The 22,273-nt window shown below is 47.3% G+C and overlaps 1 protein-coding gene across 2 annotated transcripts in view; it reads left to right on the forward strand.

Annotated features, from left to right (window-relative positions):
• Window positions 1–19,706, forward strand: part of WBP4 (WW domain binding protein 4) — a 129,371-nt gene extending 109,665 nt beyond the window's left edge. For both annotated transcript variants that reach the window (XM_075336851.1, XM_075336852.1), the window contains 2 exons: window positions 6,564–6,730; window positions 19,395–19,706. In XM_075336851.1, the coding sequence (XP_075192966.1) occupies window positions 6,564–6,730; window positions 19,395–19,602 (375 nt within the window). In that variant the 3' untranslated portion in view covers window positions 19,603–19,706. The remainder of the gene's footprint in view (window positions 1–6,563; window positions 6,731–19,394) is intronic.
• Window positions 19,707–22,273: the final 2,567 nt, after the last annotated feature.

Consider the following 22,273-nt stretch of genomic DNA (forward strand, 5'->3'; position numbering starts at 1 on the left):
CTGGGACCTTAATCTGGTCCTCACGGCCTTACAGAAACCCCCCTTTGAGCCTCTTAGGGAGGTTTCTTTGTTTCGACTTTCACAGAAAGTCGTCTTTCTGGTGGCCAAAACTTCTCTCAGGAGAGTCTCTGATTTGGCTGCGCTCTCTTCGGAGTCACCTTTTTTGGTTTTTCATCAAGACAAGGTGGTTCTCCGTCCGACTCCGGACTTTCTCCCTAAGGTGGTGTCTCCTTTCCACCTTAACCAGGACATTTCATTGCCTTCCTTTTGTCCGGCTCCTGTTAATCGCTTTGGGAAAGCGTTGCATACTTTAGATCTGGTGCGGGCGGTCCGGATCTATGTGTCACGCACCGCTGTTCTTAGGCGGTGCACCTCTCTTTTTGTGCTGACCACAGGTCAGCGCAAGGGTCTCTCGGCTTCTAAACCGACCCTAGCTCGTTGGATTAGGTCGGCCATATCTGATGCCTACCAGTGTACTCAGGTGCCTCCCCCGCCGGGGATCAAGGCACACTCGACCAGAGCTGTCGGTGCCTCTTGGGCTTTCAGGCACCAGGCTACGGCTCAGCAGGTCTGTCAGGCTGCCACTTGGTCTAGTCTGCACACCTTTTCGAAGCACTACCAAGTGCATGCTCATGCTTCAGCGGATGCGAGCTTGGGCAGACGCATCCTTCAGGCGGCTGTCGCCCATTTGTGAAGTTAGGTTTTGCCTACTTCTCAGTTTTCTGTTTAATTCCCACCCATGGACTGCTTTGAGACGTCCTATGGTCTGGGTCTCCCATAGGAACGATGAAGAAAAAGAGAATTTTGTTTACTTACCGTAAATTCTTTTTCTTATAGTTCCGTAATGGGAGACCCAGCACCCTCCCTGTTGCCTGTTGGCAATTTCTTGTTCCGCGTGTTATCACCGGCTGTTGTTGTAGACAGAGGCTCCGGTTGTTCCGGTTTTTTGCTCTATCTCTACTTGTGGGTGGCTATTCTCCTTCAGCTTTTGCACTAAACTGGCTATATTTGGTTATCCAGGGGGTGTATATGCTCGGAGGGAGGAGCTACACTTTTTAGTGTAGTACTTTGTCCTCCGGAGGCAGAAGCTATACACCCATGGTCTGGGTCTCCCATTACGGAACTATAAGAAAAAGAATTTACGGTAAGTAAACAAAATTCTCTTTTTTAAATAATTTGTAAAAAGCTTGATTATCTTACGCTCATATTGTAGTAAATGTACAAGAAAAGATAGAAAGAATATAACTGCAGGTCGGACTACACAAGGTGTGTTTGTAAATATAGAGATTCTACAAAGATGGCTACAGCCTTAAGCCTGCTTTACATGCTGCAATTTCTCTGCATTTGCGATCGCACCCGCCCCATCGTTTGTGCGGCACGGGCAATTTCTTGCCCGTGTCGCACAAAGTCGTAACCCCCCGTGTCACGTACTTCCCTTCCAAATGACCTCGCAGTGGGCGGCGAACATCCTCTTCCTGAAGGGGGAGGGACGTTCGACGTCACACAGCGGCCGGCCAATAGAAGCGGAGGGGCGGAGATGAGCGGGATGTAAACATCACACCCACCTTATTCCTACCGCATTGCCGGCAAGACGCAGTTCAGCTGTGTTCATCGTTCCCAGGGTGTCACACGGAGCGATGTGTGCTGCCTCGGGAACAATGAACAACTGGATGTTCGATTTATAGAAAATAAGCGACGTGTCAACGACAACGTGTCAATAAGGTGAGTATTTTTGCTCTTTCACACTCGCTCGTAGCTGTCACACGCTACGATATGTCAAACAATGCCGGATGTGCGTCACTAACTACGTGACCTCGACGACATATCGTTACATATATCGTAGCGTGTAAAGACCGCTTAACTTTCATAAAGAGCGGTCAGAGGAACAAGCAGGGTTCAGGGAAAAAAAACAGAGGAACGACACATTTAATTGCTAACATTAGATGGACCAAGACCAATGGATATAACAAGGAGACCTATTTTTGCTTCATCAACTACAGCAAAGCCTTTGACCGTGTTGATCACCAGAAACTTTGGAATACCATGAAGGATATATCCATCTGATCAGCCTTATTAGGAATCTTTACATTGACTTAGAAGCAACAGTCCTAACGGAACATGGTGACACGGCATGGTTGAAAGTAGAGCGAGGCAGCAGACGAGGCTGAATCTGGTCACCATTCCTATTAACTTTATATGCAGAAGCTATTATCTGTAAGACTGGACTTCTCGAAGAAGAGTAAATCAAAATTGCTGGACGAATCATCAATAATCTTATATAGTTATGGCCAAAATTGTTGACACCCTTGATATTATTCTGGAAAATGAAGTATTTCTTCAGGAAAATTAATGGAATTACACATGTTTTGTTATACACATGTTTACATCCTTTGTGTGTATTGGAACAACACAAAAGTGGAAAAAAAAAAAAAAAGCAAATTTAACACAAGACTCCAAAAACAGCCCTGACAAAATGTTGTCACCCTTAGGCTATGTGTGCACGTGTGCGTAATTCATGCAGTTACGCTGGAGATTGTGCAGGGGCCGTGCGTACGTGGCGTCTTAGAGCGCAGCGCTTCGGCTGTCACTCCTTCCGTGCGCTTTGCCGGCAGCCCCTGCTCAGTCTATGGCAGGAGCTGCAGGCAGAGCGCACGTTCTCTGCCGGCACCATGCGCTTCAGAACGGAGCTTTTAAGCTGCGCTCTGAAGCGCACCTTTTAGGTGCGGTGCAGAGCTCACACGTGCGCACATAGCCTTAATATTTGGTGCACACCCTTTTGGAATAAATAACTCAATCGCTTCCTATAACCATTAACAAGCTTCTTACACCTCTTAACTGGTCCCTCATATTGCTCCAAACAGCAATTTTAAGATCTCTACACAGGTGTACAATGGGATTTAGATCCAGACTCATTGCTGGCCACTTCAGAACTCTCCAGAGCTTTGCTTCCATCAATTTCTGGATGCTTCTTGAAGTATATTACATAGGTTGAAAAAAGAGCTAGGTTCAACCTTCTTCCACCAATTTATATATTTTGTCACTAAGGGTATGTGCCTACGATCAGGATTCGCTGCGCTCAGAACGCAGCATGTCCTGACCGGGGGGACGGAATGTCTCCTCTGCAGGGGACCACAGCTGTCAGTACCTACGATCAGGGTTCAGTGCGCTGCGGTCTCTCGCTTGTGCTCTCCCTACAGAGGACGCATGTGATTCCGCAGCAAACAATTGACATGCTGCGGTCTGGAAAGATGCACCACAGGTCAGTGTTTGCTGTGGAAAAAAGAAGCACAGTGGGCACGGGATTTCTAGAAATCTTGTCCAGTATGCTTGTACTCTACAATGCAGCGATTTGGACGCAACTGAGGTAGGCTGCGTCCAAACCGCTACAAATACTGATCGTGGGAACGCACCCTAAATCATTTCTAACCAATAGTGTTTGGGGTCATTACCCTGCTGTCAGTCCTGGGATGTAAACCCAGCTTTCTGATACTGGGAACTACATTGCGACCCAAAATCCTTTGGTAATCTTCAGATTTCATGATGCAGTGCACACAGTGAAGGCACCCACTGCCAGAGGCTACAAACAACCCCAAAACATCTTTGCACCTCCACCGTATCTGACTGAGGTACTGTGTTCGTTCCTCTGTAGGCCTAAGGCTATGTTCACACACTGCGTTTTTTACCTGCGGTTTTGGTCCGTTTTTGCTGCAGAAATTTCTTGAGAAATTCTTGTAACCTTTCTGCAGACATTCCCCAGCAAAACCTATGGTAAAAAAATTAGCTGTGCGCACACTGCGTTTTTTTCTTAAGAAAATTCTTTCAGTAGATTTTCTTAAGAAAAAGAATGAGCATGTCACTTCTTTTCTGCAGCTAACTGCGTTAGTTACCATAGATAATGGCACAATAACGCAGGGAGCAACCAGCGGTAAAAACGCACCGAAAACGCGGCACAAACGCAGGTGCGTTTTTGGTGCGTTTTTTAACGCAGGTGCACTAATCCTAAACTCTTAAGAAATTTCTTAAGAAAAATCATTTTTCTAGTGTGAACATAGCCTTATTCTGTTTTTGGTAACCAGTAGAATGCTAGGCTTTACTAAAAAGCTCTATATTGGCGTCTTCTGTCCACAAGATGCTCTCTTAGAAGGATTTTGTCAAACTGCAATCTAGCTTTTGTATGTGTCTGCGTCAGCAGCGGGGTCCTCCTGGATCGCCCACCATAGCGTTTCATTTCATTCAAATGTCAACTGTTTGCACTGACGCTGATGGTCCCTTAGCCTGCAGGACAGCTTGAACTTCTTTGGAACTTGATTAAGGCTCCAAATCCACCCTCTTGACAATCTTGCGTTGCAACCTTTTCATCAATTTTTCTCTGCCCTCCTGGAAGATTAAATACAGTGCCATGGGTTGTAAAGTTCTTGATTATGTTGTGCACCGTGGACAAAGAAACATTAAGATCCCTGAACATGTACTTGTAACCTTGAGATTGTTGATATTTTTCAACAATTTTGGTTATCAAGTCCTCAAGCAGTTCTCTTCTTTCTATTTCCTATGCTTAGTGTGGCACACTCAGATACACAATGCAAAGATTTAGCCAACTTCTCCCTTTTTGTTATCTGGTTTCAAGTGTGATTTTCATATTGCCCACACCTGTTACTTGCCACAAATGAGTTTGAACAAGTATCAGATGCTTGAAATTAAGTTGTTTACCCACAATTCTGGAAGGGGGCCAACAATTATTTTATTTTTAAGGGGTTTTTTTTGTGTGAAATTATGTGCAATTTGCTTTCTTTGTTTTTATTTGAACAAAAAAAAAAAAGGAAATCTGTAACTATTTCAAGAGTGGCAATACTTTTGAGCCATGGCTGTATAATAGAACATTGATTGCAACAAGAATAGATGGAATGTAGGACTTATTTTGGAGTGTCAAGCTGGAAAGCTCCAACATGGTACTGCTATTTAACACAGAGTAAAGTAGACAAAGATATTGAGTACTGCCAGGTATGACCGGAAAACTTCTGAGATGGACGGCGACGAACTGGAACTTGTTAAAGCACACCAATCACCAAGATTTTCCTATATAGTATAAAGCCAGTGCTATACTGGCACGATCATGCTGATTCTATACATACCCTTCCTTGCTTGTGTTTCAAAACCTATACATCTTAGCTGACAACTAAAGTTTGTAAAATGAGGAGATTTTTGATAGGCAGCAGCTGCCGATCAGCTAATAGCTGGGGTGGGTATTCATAGTTATTCCCGCCCCCCTGCCTGTCCATCCTCTGTTATTTATGCTAATTCTATTGTAGAATCGTTTTACTAACTGACTAGAAGGATCTGTGCTGATGTCATACCCATGTGACCAGAAGGGGCGGGGCCTCAGCCAATAAAAAAGTAATGCTGCTTCCTGGTATCAGCTAAATTGGCTGAGACCCCCTCCCCTTATGCTCACATGGGTATGACATCAGCACAGGTCCTTCTAGTCCATAAAATGATTCTATAAGAGAATTAGCATAAATAACAGATAGGGGGATGAGGGACAGGCAGGGGGCGGAAATCACTATGAATACTCACCCCAGCTATCAGCTGATCAGCAGCTGCTGTCATTCAAAAAGCTGCTACTTTTACAAACTTTACTTGCTTGTATTCCAAAACCTATACTTCCTAGCTGACAACTAATGGTATGTATAGAATCAGCATGATCGTGCCAGTATAGCACTGGCTTTAGGTTATAGAGGAAAATACTGGTGATTGGTGCGCTTTAAGGACTTCAACCTACTCGGATCTTTGATCACTCAAGATGCAGGGATGACACCAGACGTCCATAGGAGAATAGCTGTGAGCAAATCAACAATGAAGTCACTGGACAAGGTCTTCAAATTCAGGTCTTTGGTCTCTGGTGTATAAGTAGGATATAGCTGAACTAGAGTGGGGGCAGAGAAGAGCAACCAAGGTTATTAAAGGATCGGGTGGAATGCAATACCAAGATAGGTTATTACATTTGGCGTTATTCAGTTTGGAAACCTGAAGGCTTGGAAGCAATCTTATTACAATTTACAAATATATGAAGGGACAATGCAGAGCTCTCTCTAATGATCTTTTTACACCTAGGCCTGCAACGATGACAAGGGGCATCCAATACATCTAGATGAATGAGGGTTTAATCATAATCACAGATTCTGTACTGTAAGAGCAGTGAGACTATGGAGCTCTCTGCCACATGATGTGATAACCATTGAATCACTACAAAATTCAACGAGGCCTGGATGCCTTTGTCTAAAAATATATTACAAGTTATGGGCATTGTATTCTGCGATGAGACAGTGATCCAAGGAACTAGTTTGATTGCTGATTAATATATATATATAATATATACTGTGTGTGTGTGTGTGTGTGTGTGTGTTATAAGGTGAACTCGATGGACTAATGCATTCTTTCAACCTTTGAACACTATGAAACTGTTAAAGTAAAAATAGCACTTTGTATTATTCATGTAATTGTGAACCTTTGAATTTATATTTCATTTTTGTGATGAAATATTGCTATATCAAATCTTTCTATTCCAGGCTAAAAAGGAGTCTAAATCAGACAGTGACGAGGGATCTGATCCTGAACCCAAACAAGAGAAAGCGGCTGAAAAAAAAGTTCCTCCTCCAAAGTCTAATGTTCAAAAGCCAGCTAAGGCCAACCCATATGGAGCATGGGAGACTGTCCAAGAAGATGAAGACCCATAGTAAGTGCTAGTGGGAAAATCAGCACCTGGTGTTATATACTTCTATGACAACCAAGTCTGCTTTATTGATGCAGAATTGCTTGTTAGGCTATGTGCCCACGGGGAAAGTGTCCTGCGGATATATCCGCAGGATATTCCGCAGGAGCTCCCAGAAAACTGCAGCACAACTTTGTTTGTTTAGATGCTCCGGTTTTATTGCGGAATGTCCTGCGGATATGATGCGGTCATTCTGCATTCAGGATACAGTACCATGGCTTCAGCACTGCATCCTCAATGCAGAACAAGTGCTGGAATGTTGGGGGAGTTCATGCTTACCTCCATCACACAGCACTTCACTTTCCGGCTGTGTCTGTCTGCACATTGCCGGAGAAGGTGGGCGGGCCTGAACTAGCTCCGGCTGTCACATGACCGGAGTTCGTGCAGGCCCGGCCCACCTCCTGGCTCCACCACGCTCCTCTGCATCGGAGGAAGTGACTCCCGAGTCTTCTATCAAGATAGGTAAGTATAGGAACTTGCGGAAAATACGCAAGAATAATTCACAGGCTGCAGATTTTTCCGCAAGGAAATCCGCATTCTTTCCGCTGCGGAAAAAAACGCAGCATGGGCACAGCACTCCCCAAATGCCATAGAAATGGCTGGCGACTCTCTGTACTGCGGATTTTTGAAAAATCCGTGGACTTTCTGCGAAAAAATTGCGGCAAATTTTCCACAGTGTGGGCACATAGCCTAAGACAATCCACTCCATGTGTAAGATTTCAGTTTCAGGATTGGTGTACATTCCAGCTCCATGCCTGCCTTTTCCATTAGCAGAATATAGTTGTATCCCATTCACAATGCTCTAAACACGGCTTATTGTGCAAGGGCCGCTCTACAGCATTCAGCCTTTTTATAGCTGCCTGTTCATGCCTGGAAAGGGTACTTGGCATTAATTGTGGAATTGCTGGTAACGCACATCTGCTAAATATCATTTACATAGTATCATGGTTGATATAGCTGCTAAAAGACCTCCAGGTTGCCCTGTTTACATGCTATATTCATCCTGAGGTATTAAAAAAAAACCCTTATGAACCCCTTTCATGCGCCTGGTTAAGTTTTCTGTAAAATGTCTCAAGATGGAACTTTCTATCGTAGAGCTGGATTTCTATAGAAGTTCTGCATGGTACGGTGTTCTGCCTGTCAGTAAGAAATATGAATGTCGCTGATGTAAAAGTTTGCAGGATAACAAAACATTGATTCTATGTAGTTTCTCTGCCATCCACTCTCTAGTCCAGTGCTGTGAACTGCAGTACTCGGGTGAGGTCATGACTTGGGGTAGGGTACGCAGCAGTTACACTCCCCTCTCTTGACACTACCAGTGACTGTCAGATTATAAGGAAATACCTTTATATTGAATCACAGCGAATTTGATTTCCTTGCTTCAATGCTGATAGATTATTGCAAGGAATGGAAGGCCTCCCATATGATGAGAGGTTGTTTAGCTTAGAAAAAAGACGTCTCAGAGGAGATTCATTTATGTGTGGTCAATACAGAGGACTGGAACATGACTTTTCTCTGACGCCTCATTGGGGGACACAGGACCATGGGTGTTATGCTGCCTATCCATAGGAGGACACTAAGTAGATGCAAAAGCATAGCTCCTCCTCTGCAGTATACACCCCCTGGCCGGGTCAGGCAACCTCAGTTTTAGCTTAGTGTCTGTAGGAGGCACTTCCTTTCAAGGTTTGTTATTTTTTGAGGGCGACGGTTTCCTTTTGGGACCGATCTCCCACTGCCATCAATGGGCGGGAACGTGGAGTGTCGCCTCCACGTACCCCCTCCTGCGACGCTGGATCCTGGGCTGGACGACGGGTTCCACAGACACTGATTTTCCAAAGCCCAGGGTAGAGGCCTGTGCCCCTATAGCCCAATTCCTCAGCCTCTCTTTGCAGGCTCTGAGTTGAATATGGCACCAATTCCTCAGCCCCTCTTTGCAGCCTCTGAGTTGAATATGGCACCGGTTTGACCGGACACAGCAAGCTGACTCTGCTATTTTCACTGCCTGGGACGCTGCAGGAAAGGAAGCAGTGTTTTAAGGTGAGATCCCCCCTGACTGGTTTCCCAGACAAAGGGAGAAAAGACGCTGCAGGGAAGGCTCCCAGGACATTTACAGTATTTATGAGAAAGTCCCTTGCTGAGTGCAAGGAGGAGAGCCCCAAGGATCCTGCACACACAGTGTTAACTTTTCTCTAGCTTGCTGGCTGGAGGAGGGGGGAAGTAATTCCTGTTTGCAGAAAGTCCTGCAGATAATTTCCAGGTGGCAGGGGGAGGGCTCAGGAACTCACGCTGTTTATTTGCTCTGTTTATTTGCTCTAGCAGAAAAGCCAGCTGATAACCACCAGTGACAAGCTGTGTGCTGACTGGAGGGAGAGGGAAGAAAACTATCAGAAGCTCCCTTCACGCCGTTTTTTTTACTACCCACAGCAGGGGGGGGGGCACACTGACTTCCTCTTCGCGCTTTTTTAGCGCTAAGCCCCGCCTCCCCCAGGAAAGCATGCGAAGATCTCCATAGAGCTTAATCCTTCCTGAGGACAGGGCCATCGGCTGATTCTGGTGAGGTGCTTGCTTCACTTGTAGCTCTGCTGAGCATTACTCCCCCTCCTGGCATACTCCTATTAGGAACATGCAGAATTCTTAGGGCACTAAGAGTGCTAAGGCCCACATAGTCTATTATTCAGCCTGCGCTGTCTGCCACGCTGAGCTACCACGTAAACACACCTCTTTTCTCTGTGAGTCCTGTGCCCCTATAGCCCCCCAAGAACCCCCTGCCACCACCGCCGCAACCGTCAGCCCAGAGCCTAGGGCTCCCAGCCCACCGGAATGGGCACAGTTTCTGTCCCAATCTATGGAAAAACTGTCACAGAACTTAGTGCTGGCTATGCAATGTCGTCCTCCACACCCTTCTGGGTCCCTGGACGGAACGCAACCTGAGGATACCCCTATGGAGGATCCTTCTGAGGTAATCCGGGCACATGCTTCACCGGTTGCAGGGATCAGGAAAAGGGCACACGGCCGGGTGTCTCCAGCGGGCTCTCCCTCAGGAGCACACAGGGCAGGCTCTCCCACACGCTCCACGGCTTCTGAAGAGCTGGAGGAGGGAGAATGCTGTTTATACCAAGAGGATTCCTTGGTTCCAGCCTCCCCAGATGATCAAACTGCAATAGACTCCCTTATAGCAGCAATCAACCAAACTCTGCATGTGGAGGATTCCCCCATCCACTACCACTGACCATGCAGTCTTCTTTAAGAGGGCAAGGAAACCCCAAAAGGTTTTCGCTGATCACCCAGAGTTTCAGGATATCCTCACAAAGCAAAGGGAGAAGCCTGACACGCGCTTCGGTAACCGAAAACTCATGGAGTCCCGGTACCCTTTTGCCTCACCTGCCCCTAAGGGCTGGGCCGATCTGCCCTCGGTCGAAAAACCCCCCCCGGTCTCCCGACTTACCGCAAAGACGCTGCTGTCTTTACCCGATGGTTCCTCCATCAAGGACCCGACAGACAGACAGGTGAAGCACCTCGCCCGCTCTGCTTTTGAGGCTGCGGGTTCCTCCCTCTCACCCTCCTTTGCCGCTGTGTGGGTTGCAAAGGCGATCTCGGTATCGGCAGAATCCTTTAACACTTCGCTTGAGGAATCCCAGTTCACTCATACCTTCACAGAGGTAACCGCTCAAATTGCCGCTGCGGCGGAGTACCTCATATGCAGGCCTCTATGGACGCTGCTACCTGCGCAGCGTTTGCCGCCTCAAATACCATAGCCATCCGTAGAGCGCTCTGGCTCCGACAATGGCGAGCGGACTCTGCCTCCAAGAAGTCTCTCACGGGCCTTCCCTTTTTTCCAGATCGTTTTGTTTCTCATTTCTGATGCCACGGGAGGAAAGAGTACCTCCCTCCCCCAGCTGAAGTCCAGGACGTCCTTCACCAGACGTCCACAGTCCTCGTTCCGCTCCTTTCGGAACTCATTTGGTTGGTCGACATCCCGTGCTGTCCCCGCCACCGGCCGCGGACTACGCAGGGACCGACCTTCTCAGCTCTCCCCGAAACCCACTTCGTCATGGCAGCCTAGACCGAAACAGTCCAGGACTAGGGAGACTCGGCCACGACGTTTTCCCCCCTCATGACTCCTTTGGCGCCCCGGAAGACACACTCATTGTAGGAGGTCGACTGCGGCTCTTTCATCACATCTGGGCTGCCGCCTCTGACAAATGGGTGCGAGACCTTGTGTCTTCCTGTTACCACATAGAATTTCGGATCTGACCCCCGAGTCGGTTCTTTCTCTCAAACCCCCAAAAGACTCGAAAACGACGCAAAGCTTTTTTCTCAGCAATCCACTCGCTCCAAACAGCAGGAGTGATAATACCTGTCCCAGATGACGAGAGGTTTGAGGGTTTTTATTCCAACCTCTTTGTGGTCCCCAAAAACGATGGGTCAGTTCGACCCATCCTGGACCTCAAACACCTAAACAAACAAACATGTGCACGTACGGAGATTCAGAATGGAGTCCCTAAGGTCCATTATTGCATCCATGGTCGAAGGGGAATTCCTTGCCTCCATAGACATCAAGGACGCGTACCTGCACATACTCATCGCCCCAGATCATGAAAAAGTTCCTCCGCTTCGCAATTCAGGACTCCCACTTTCAATTCGTAGCTCTACCCTTCGGCCTTGCCACCGCACCAAGGGTCTTCACCAAAGTCATGGCGGCCGCCATGAGCGTCCTTCACGCCAGGGGAGTAGTCGTTCTCCCTTACTTGGACAACCTCCTCATCAAGGCCCCCTCCTTCCGCGACTGCTCAACCAGCGTACAGATCACTGTGGACACCCTATCCCGCTTAGGGTGGCTAGTGAATCTGGACAAATCATCCCTGATCCCATCACGATCCATCACCTTCCTGGACATGTCCCTGGACACCCGTCGGGGCTTGATCCTTCTCCCTCAGAACAAGGCGATTGCTCTTCAACGAGCGGTACGCTGCCTTCTACATCCTCCGTCTCTCTCCATTCGATTCAGCATGAAAGTGCTCGGCAGGATGGTGGCAGCTATGGAAGCAGTACCCTTTGCTCAACTGCACCGCCGTCCACTGCAGCTAGCCCTTCTAGCGGCCTGGGACAAGAGCCCCTTCTCCCTGGACAGACATCTTCACCTGACGCCTTCATTCAGGTATGCACTCCGCTGGTGGCTTCGGTCCTCATCCCTATCAAAGGGGAGATCTTTTCTCCCAGTGAACTGGCTGGTCCTGACCACGGACGCCAGCCTCCTAGGCTGGGGAGCAGTGTACCAGCACCACACTGCTCAAGGACGTTGGACGCCCCAGGACCCCAGGAGTCTTTCCTACCCATAAATATCCTGGAACTCCGCGTGATCTTCCTCACGCTCAGATCGTTCTGCCCTCTGCTAGCGGGTCGTCAGATTCGAGTCCAATCGGACAATGCGACAGCTGTAGCCTGTATCAATCGGCAGGGGGGCACCCGCAGCAAAGCGGCTTATCTCGAGGCCCACAAGATCCTCAGCTGGGCCGAATCGTCGGGATCAGTGATATCAGCGGTACACATACCGGGGGAAGAGAACTGGGCAGCAGACTTTCTAAGTCGCCAAGGCCTGGCCACCGGAGAATGGTCTCTCCACCCAGATGTGTTTCTACACATCTGCACTCGCTGGGGCACACCAGACGTGGACCTAATGGCCTCAAGGTTGAATGCAAAGGTACCCGCGTTCATAGCCAGGTCACGCGACCCACAGTCCATCGGTGCGGATGCTCTAGTCTGCTCCTGGCACCAATTCCGCCTGCCTTACATATTTCCGCCTCTACCCCTGCTGCCGCGGGTAATCAGGAAGATCAAGGCAGAGGGAGTCCCGGTGATACTGATAGCACCAGACTGGCCCAGGCGCGCCTGGTACGCCGAATTAGTACAAATGCTCACAGACGCACCGTGGCGCCTTCCAGATATCCCAGACTTGCTGACCCAAGGGCCCATTTCCCATCAGAACTCCAGAGCCCTGAAGCTGACGGAATGGCCATTGAGACCTGGGTATTAACAAGAGCCGGGATTCTCCCCGCGGTTATTTCCACCATGCTCAGCGCCCGAAAGCCTGCTTCATCCCGCATTTACCACCGTACGTGGAAAATCTTCCCTTCATGGTGCAGGGAAACTAATGTCCAGCCTATGCCTCTGGCCATCCCCAGAATTCTCGACTTTCTACAGTCTGGCTTGCAAGCGGGGTTGACTCTCAGTTCCCTTAAAGGGCAGGTCTCAGTGCTCCCAATCTTCTACCAATGCCGCCTGGCTCAAAAACCGCAAGTCAAGACCTTCCTCCAGGGCGTTTCCCATCTAGTTCCCCCGTACAAACGGCCGCTGGAACCATGGGACCTCAACCTCGTTCTGGACGGTCTCCAGAAGTCTCCCTTTGAACCCCTCAAGGAATCCTCCCTTGCTCTTCTGTCCTGGAAGGTAACATTCCTGGTGGCAATTACGTCCATCAGACGGGTTTCGGAGCTAGAAGCACTCTCTTGCCGCGAGCCTTTTCTGATCTTTCACCAGGACAAGGTGGTTCTGCGCTCCCTTCCGGATTTCCTTCCAAAGGTTCTTACCCCGTTTCATTTGAACGAGGACATTGTTCTGCCTTCCTTTTGTCCACACCTGGTTCATAGGGTGGAAAGGTCTCTGCATTTGTTAGACCTCGTCAGAGCTCTCAGATATTACATATCCAGGACAGCCCCCTTTAGGAAAACGGACTCTTTGTTCGTCATTCCTGAGGGGCCTAAGAAGGGACAGCCAGCTTCAAAGGCGACGCTGGCTTGCTGGATTCGCTCTGCGATCCAGGAAGTCTACCGCTTGTAACTCAAGCCCATTCCTAGTGGGCTGCAGGTTCATTCCACGCAAGCAGTTGGCGCTTCGTGGTCCATTTGGCATCAGGCTTCAGTGGAACAGGTGTGTAAGGCTGCGACCTGGTCTAGCCTACATACGTTTTCAAAGCATTACAGAGTCCATACCCAGGTTTTAACTGAGGCAAATCTGGGTAGGAAAATTCTGCAAACGGCAGTAGAGCACCTCTCTCAGTAGGCGCTCCAAGCTGTCTGGGACTGGTTCCTAGTCCTTGGGTTGTGTTGTCTTCTTTTATGTTTCTCATCCATGGACTGCTTTAGGACGTCCCATGGTCCTGTGTCACCCAATGAGGCGTCAGAGAAAAACGGATTTTTGTGTACTCACCGTAAAATCATTTTCTTTTAGCCATCATTGGGTGACACAGCACCCACCCTGTTGCCCTGTTGGGCCTTGGTTCTCTCAGTACCTTATTTGGTTATGACTCTTCTTTTCTCATGTTCCTCTGTTGAGAAGTTTTTACTGGTTTTTTTTTTTTCTCCTACTGCTTGTGTACTAAAACTGAGGTTGCCTGGCCCGGCCAGGGGGTGTATACTTCAGAGGAGGAGCTATGCTTTTGCATCTACTTAGTGTCCTCCTATGGATGGGCAGCACAACACCCATGGTCCTGTGTCACCCAATGATGGCTAAGAGAAAACGATTTTACGGTGAGTACACAAAAGTACACAAAAATCCGATTATTCCTTCCAAAGACAATACTAAGGATCAGAGGACACTCACTGCGAGTGGAAGAAATGCGATACCGGCAGCTAAATATGAAAGGGTTCTTTACAGTTAGGGCATTCCACAGTCTGACTGCTCTAACACAAGAGGTAGTAATGGCAGATACTATAACAGCTTTTAAAAAAGGGCTGGATGATTTCCTCAGTACACACAACATTGTTGGTTATAAATGATTTAGTGACAAATGTATAATTGGTGGAGGAAGGCTGAACTAGAGGGAGCTAGGGCTTTTTTTTCCATCCTATGTAACAGCTATGTAATTGCTTATAGGAAAGAACATTTTGGATAATGAAAGAAAACTAGAAATACACTGATCAGCCATAACATTGAAACAGTGGATGTGCCTGCCTAGTGAGCACTGATCTTTCCAGGCATGGACTCCATTAAACCTATTAAAGGATTTATTGCCAACACCTTTAGATCAGATATCACAAAACAGCTTTAAGTCCTGTAAGTTTCAATCTGGGACCTTCTTGTATTGGTCTTGTTTTTTCTAGTACAATCCACTAATGGTCATGTCACACACAACGACAGCGACGACAACATCGCTGCTAAGTCACCATTTTCTGTGATGTAGCAGCGACCTTGCTAGCGCTGTCACTGTATGTGACATCCAGCAACGACCTGGCCCCTGCTGTGAGGTCGCCGGTCGTTGCTGAATGTCCTGGACCATTTTTTGGACGTTGCTCTCCCACTGTGAAGCGCACATCGCTGTGTGTGACAGCGAGAGCAACAAACTGAATGTGTAGGGAGCAGGGAGCCGGCTTCTGGCAGCCTGCGGTAAGCTGTAACCAAGGTAAACATCGGGTAACCAAGCGAAGTGCTTTGCTTGGTTACCCGACATTTACCTTGGTTACTAGCGTCCGCCGCTCTCAGACTGCCAGTGCCGGCTCCCTGCACACGTAGCCGGAGTACACATCGGGTAAATAAGGTTTGCTTATTAACCCGATGTGTACTCTGGCTACGAGTGCAGGGAGCCAGCGCTAAGCGGTGTGCGCTGGTAACCAAGATAAATATCGGGTAACCAGCGATGCATTTTGCTTGGTTACCCGATATTTACCTTACTTACCAAGCGCAGCATCGCTTCCACGCGTCGCTGCTGGCTGGGGGCTGGTCACTGGTTGCTGGTGAGATCTGCCTGTTTGACAGCTCACCAGCGACCATGTAACGACGCAGCATCGATCCTGATAAGGTCAGATCGTTGTCGTGATCGCTGCTGCGTCGCTACGTGTGACCCTAGCTTAAGAATGGTTATGGCCATTTCAAGAGCACTGTTCCCGTTAATGGTTGTACTTGGGTCTCCAACTAGGTTTAGGTAAGTGGTACGTGGTACATGTCAATATAACTTCCACTTGAATGCCAGGACCCAAGGCTTCTTAGCAGAACATTTGTCCTGAGCATCACACTGCCTCTGGAGGCTTGCACCCTGGTGCTATGTCTTCCCAGGTCATACAACCGCACTTAAGCATCTCTATCCCTATGGTGTAATAGAAAACATTTCTTATATCAGGCTACTGTCTCCTATAACTTCTTGGTCCAGTTCTGATGCGAACATGTCACTGTTGGTGCTTTGGTGGTGTATAAGGGTATCTTATTGTACCAGTTTGCAGCAAGCTCCAATGCTTTGTGTCTTCTATATATTTATACACTTACCTTTTTCTCACGGTTCTTATTTGTACTGCTCCTTTTTGGGGGTAAGATTCACAGGTTGGCGGTTTTTGCATGGATGGTGCAATATTATTGCTGCTTCGCTTGAGACAATGTGATTTGTGGCTATAGGAGAGCTATCCCTGTGTAGTAGGGCTGTAACACAGCTGTCCCTGGGCACTAGCGCTGTATGACAGCTTCCCCTGGGTAGCAGGGCTATAAGAGAGTTGTCTCTAGGTACTAGGGCTATAAGAGAGCTATCACTTGGTAGTATGAATACAGGACAGCCGTCCCTGGGTAGTAGGGATACAGAAGACCAAAAGGATATAGTATCAGGGGTATCAACTATTAAACCAAACAAAAAAACTCTTAATAAAATTGTATACTTTATTTCTATATCAATTAAAAGGTAATATTCATACAAACAGAAACACACAATGTGCACAAAGTGTTAGATACACCGGATGGAAAGTGTAAGGGTAATTGTATATAGGGGCTGTGCAGATTAATGGTTAATAAACCTAATAGATTCTGATGCTGGACCCTAGGGGATATGACTCACCCTTAATTGGTCCCTGCCTAGCAATGGGGCTTTAAGCACCCTAACTTTCTTGGTGCCCCCATTCCATGTCGGCTGCCCCTATTGTATCCCTTACTAACTTGGAGATAGCCATCACCAAATTACCAGAATAAAGTGCTAAGTGCAAAAAAAAATATACATATACAACAGACACAGATAAATAGAGCGGTTGCTACCCAAAGGAGTCAACTGCAACCAGTATTTACACTAGGTGACACCTTAGAGTTACCCAGGACTGGTATCGCCAGTAATTCACTGGATCCATTGAAATTGAACATGAGATCGAGGCACCCTAGATTGTCGCCCATTAAATTCACTAGCAAAGAAAGAGATGCAAAATAATATACAGCTCACTGGTTGAATGTCTACAATCCAGGGATTACAGTTCACATATACAAGATAGAGCACCATACTCCATTATTCCAAGGATAACCTGTTCCCAGAGGCATCCCTAGAAAGAGGCATGAATCATATCAGGTGACTATAAATAAGTGGGTGGCAAAAAGTACACCCATTTGATACTTTACGATTTGTTGGTAGCGCCTCCTGGCCTACTTTCGAGCCATGCATGTCAGCAAAGAATGACAATTCATATGTCAGCAACGCTCAGTTGTGTCTTTGACCTCGCCCTTCTCCCAACACGTTTCCCCCCATTTGTGCCTGGGGTTGATCAGGGGATCAAAGCTGAAAATAGGGGAGAAAGTCACATCCCCGTCGTCCTTTCCAAACAGTTCAAGAAATATATACCCGGTATCAATACACCATTGGGTATATCATGTGGCTCACAGAAGCTCATAGCCAGGTGCTATATGGAGATAAGGTATTCACACCAGTGACTATGTAAGGGGAATATATGAAAAGCAGAAACTGCTGTGTGAATACTGACATGAAAAATCCAATAGCTATATGTAAGAGTGAAAATATGAAAATGGAATCTGCATTACTGCCATGAACATATGAATAAAGAGAAATTTAGCTATTGAATTGATCAATATAACACAGCCCCAACACTACGCCAAAGTATTTCTCTACGTTGGGGTCCCTAGCTTGTGTGTGTCCTCTCATGCAGTTAAAAAACCTACCGTGTTGGGAAGCTGAGATCCAGGCTATATATGTGCATAATGGGGACTGGCAATAGGTGTGGTGGGGCCGGGTTCACAAACGAAAGTATTCATGTCAGTATTCACGCAGCAGTTTCTGCTTTTCATATATTCCCCTTACATAGTCACTGGTGTGCATACCTTCTCTCCATATAGTGTAGATTTTTTAGGTTTTTGCACCCAGTTCAGACTCAGAATTGGTGTTCCAGACGTTATTTCTTAATTCATAGACCGGTACTGGCCAGCCGTCCCTGGCTAGTAGGGACACTGGACAACCGTCCCTGGCTAGTAGGGACACTGGACAGCCGTCCCTGGCTAGTAGGGACACGGGACAGCCGTCCCTGGCTAGTAGGGACATGGGACAGCCGTCCCTGGCTAGTAGGGACACTGGACAGCCGTCCCTGGCTAGTAGGGACACTGGACAGCCGTCCCTGGCTAGTAGGGACACTGGACAGCCGTCCCTGGCTAGTAGGGACACTGGACAGCCGTCCCTGGCTAGTAGGGACACTGGACAGCCGTCCCTGGCTAGTAGGGACACTGGACAGCCGTCCCTGGCTAGTAGGGACACTGGACAGCCGTCCCTGGCTAGTAGGGACACTGGACAGCCGTCCCTGGCTAGTAGGGACACTGGACAGCCGTCCCTGGCTAGTAGGGACACTGGACAGCCGTCCCTGGCTAGTAGGGACACTGGACAGCCGTCCCTGGCTAGTAGGGACACTGGACAGCCGTCCCTGGCTAGTAGGGACACTGGACAGCCGTCCCTGGCTAGTAGGGACACTGGACAGCCGTCCCTGGCTAGTAGGGACACTGGACAGCCGTCCCTGGCTAGTAGGGACACTGGACAGCCGTCCCTGGCTAGTAGGGACACGGGACAGCCGTCCCTGGCTAGTAGGGACACGGGACAGCCGTCCCTGGCTAGTAGGGACACGGGACAGCCGTCCCTGGCTAGTAGGGACACGGGACAGCTGTCCCTGGCTAGTAGGCATACAAGATAAACTGCTCCTTATGCTGAATATTGGCTGCATCTGTTCTAAATCAAAGCTGGAACCAGCTGCCTCTTTGCTTGTGCTGGACCCTATGCTAAGTACTGGCTGTCAATATTATGCACATGATTTGAGTAGCATGTTACATCAGTCAGTGCTATATATATATATATATATATATATATATATATATATATATATATATATATATATATATATATATATATGTATATATATATATATATATATATATATATATATATATATATATATATATATATATATAATAATTTCCTTTCAATTCACTATTTTTGGTATATTCTATGCAAATTCTTTATCATTCTTCGTTGTATGATTTATATGGGTCAATTGCACTTTGTCTGCCATTTTTGATTGCACATTATTCAGAGACTGGCATTATATATACTTTATATCTGTTGCACTTTCATTTGATGAAATGGGTTACTCCTCAGGTTCTAGTTATTTTAGGATTTTACATACATATCCACATACTTATTTTTGTGTTTAAGGGTCGTATTTTAAGACCCATTTTACATTTCTTGTGGATATTACACATTTATGTATGTTATGTGTATATTGAAACCTTTGGTGCATGTTAACTAAATGTGATCTTACTACATTGAGCAGTGTATATGTGAGATTTCCTGTATGTAAGTACTTGCTAGCATTGACCACTGGATCTTTTTTCCAAATAGTGAGAATGTGGATTTGGAGCTGCCGAATGTGGAATACGATAATCCTGACATCTCTGTTCCTGATGTGCCCCAAGAGCCCAAAGTGAAGTTTAAAGAAAAAACCATCACTTCCCTTGGTGACTCTGCAGCGGGGGCCTCTGTCTTCAAGAGAAGGAAGCTAGAAAATGTCAAGTCCCGAAATATACGTCAGAGACTAAATGACCAGTAATAGGCCTGGATGAATTGGGACATTTTTTTAACTGTATGTTTGGGATCTTATTGGATTCAGTTTTGTGTGAGTGCTTGGTGTGAATAAATGCCTTTTTGTTTCCAGTTTTGTTTATTTGATAGTTAAGAGAATTTGCTTTTCATTTTAGAACTTAGTAGAAAACAATCTGAAATCTTTCCCTCTGCTTTCGCCTCAGCACTGATAATTGACGAAGAATCATGGATATTTTTTTCTACATGTGTTTTTCTATATATCATGAAGCCTAGAACTTGTATGGTCTTATCTGTCGAAGCAAAATAATTTAAAGGGTATATCCTGGACTGTACAAAAAATACTTGCTACCGACCTGCCTTTTGTGCCCAACACCGTTCTTAACTGTCACAGATGGCTCTGCAGCTTCCGATGACGTCACGACACCAGTGCGATGGCTTCTCATCTGCTCTGCCAACAACATGCTGATTGAGAGCCAGCTCTTCCAGTTAGGCAGTGAAGAGACAGCTGTCAATCAGCATGAGCTTGGTTGTCCCACCTTGTCTACAGTGCAGAGCGGAATAGAAACCTCTGCTTTGTTAATCAAGCCACTGTATTGCCGGTAGGAGCGGTCTGTGCTGGCAGTGAGCAGGGCCGAACACAACAGGTAGGTAGGTAGATAGGAGCTACCTGCCTATTTAATGTTTAGGCTTTTTTTTTTGTGTTGTTTAAAGTCTCGGATGTATCCTTTTAACCCCTTAACGACCCATGACATACTTGGTACGTCATGGATCGTGTGCAGTTAATCCCCGCCCCCTGCCGTGGCCAGGCGTCAGCGATCCGCGCACATATCAGCTGTTTTCAACAGCTGACGTGTGCCTCCTAGTCGCTGGTGGAATCGCTTCCACCCGCGGCCATTAACCCCTTACATCTCGCTGCCAAAATATGGCAGCGAGATGTATATGCGCGCCGCCATGACAGTGACTTACCCCGCCCCCATCGGAAGTCACGTGACATGATCACGTGACTTGGTGGTTGCCATGGTAGCACAGGGCCATGTGATGACGCCTCTAGCTAACATGAGTCACTTCCTCTCAATGCCGTAATACAGCCGGAATTGAAGGGTATGTGCACACGTTGCTTTTTTTTCCGCGCGGAAAAAAACGCACCCTCTGGCAGAGGGGAGAATTGTAAACAATGCTTTTTGAGAAACAACGCATCGAAAACGCATGCGTTTTTCATGCGTTTTTCATGCGTTTTTCATGCGTTTTTCATGCGTTTTTTTAGGTGCGTTTTTTAAGACTTGTCAGTGTTAATAAAGTTGGTTGAACACAGACCTTTGGAAAAAAAACCTGTGATGTCATTTCCTTCTCCACATTCTGTTTGGATAAATGGGAGGGCTTGGAATGGAAGGAGCACCATTTGAATTTTGGAAAAGTTGAAATAAATTTCGCGCACCATGTCACATTAGCAGAGCCCCTTGGGTACCTATACGTCAGAAAACCCCCACAAGTGACCCCATTTTGGAATCTGCACCCCTCAAGGATTTTATTCAGGAGTATATTAAGCATTTTGAATCCACAGCTACTTCACCCAAAATGTTGCTGTAGCAACAATATTCTCCCTTTTAGGCCCGTTTCACACGTCAGTGAAAAACAGTGACGTTTTTCACTGGCGTGTAAAACACGCACATGTCCCTGCGTGTGCCGTGAATCACAGCACACATGGGTTGTCTAAGTGCAATCCGGGCTCCGTTCTCCGTGGCCCGTGATTGCACTTAGAGATTCACTCACCTGTGCCCGCTCCCGCTCTCCATGGTGCTGATCGCTCCCGCGGTGCAGCATCCGTCCGGCGCTGACCCCCGTAGCAGCTGCTTCCGGGTCGGCTGTGTCGCACATCATGAATATGCGCGACAATAATGAGCCGGCTCAGAAGCAGCAGGCTGCACGGGCTGCAGAGGACATCGCTGGACGCCGGGTGAGTAAAAATGATTTTTATTTTAAAAGCACTTTTTTTCTGGCACGTGTTTCACGGACCACACCACTGCGTGGTCCGTGGAACATCAGTGATGCCAGAAAAAAATGGACATGTCTCCGTGCGGCAATCACGCACACGCGGGTACGCCGCACGGAGACACGTGCAGTGTAAAATCACTGACGTGTGAGCAGACCCATTCATTATAATGGGTCTGCGTATGTCAGTGATTCTGGTACGTTTAAAAAAAAAGCACAAACGTCCCAGAATCACTGACGTGTGAAACAGGCCTAAGGCTATGTGGCCATGATCCAGCGACACGGCATCTAGTACACAGTGTCAGCCTTCCTGCAGCTGCCCATGCCCACGATTTGGGTTCAGGCTGCTGTGGAGCTCTATGCTACCTGCAGAGAACACTCTCGTCTCCGCAGCATAAATTGACATGCTGAGGCTCAGGAAGCCACGCCACCGGTCAGTTTATGCTGCGGAGAAAAGAAGCACAGTGGGCATGAGATTTCTAAAAATCCTTCCACTGTGCTTCTACTGCACAACGCACCGTTATGGACGCAGGGAAAACACTCAGCGCCCAAAACGCTGCAAACCCCGATTGTGGGCATCCAGCCTAAAAAGCGTCAATGGAGGTCAAATATATATACAACGTCCCACCCCCCCCTGCATATTCTAAGCTGGCACCTTTAGTACCTTTCATGTGGCACTAAAGAGTGCC

The sequence above is a fragment of the Anomaloglossus baeobatrachus genome, chromosome 2 (genome assembly GCF_048569485.1).
Source record: "Anomaloglossus baeobatrachus isolate aAnoBae1 chromosome 2, aAnoBae1.hap1, whole genome shotgun sequence".
Taxonomy (NCBI): domain Eukaryota; kingdom Metazoa; phylum Chordata; class Amphibia; order Anura; family Aromobatidae; genus Anomaloglossus; species Anomaloglossus baeobatrachus.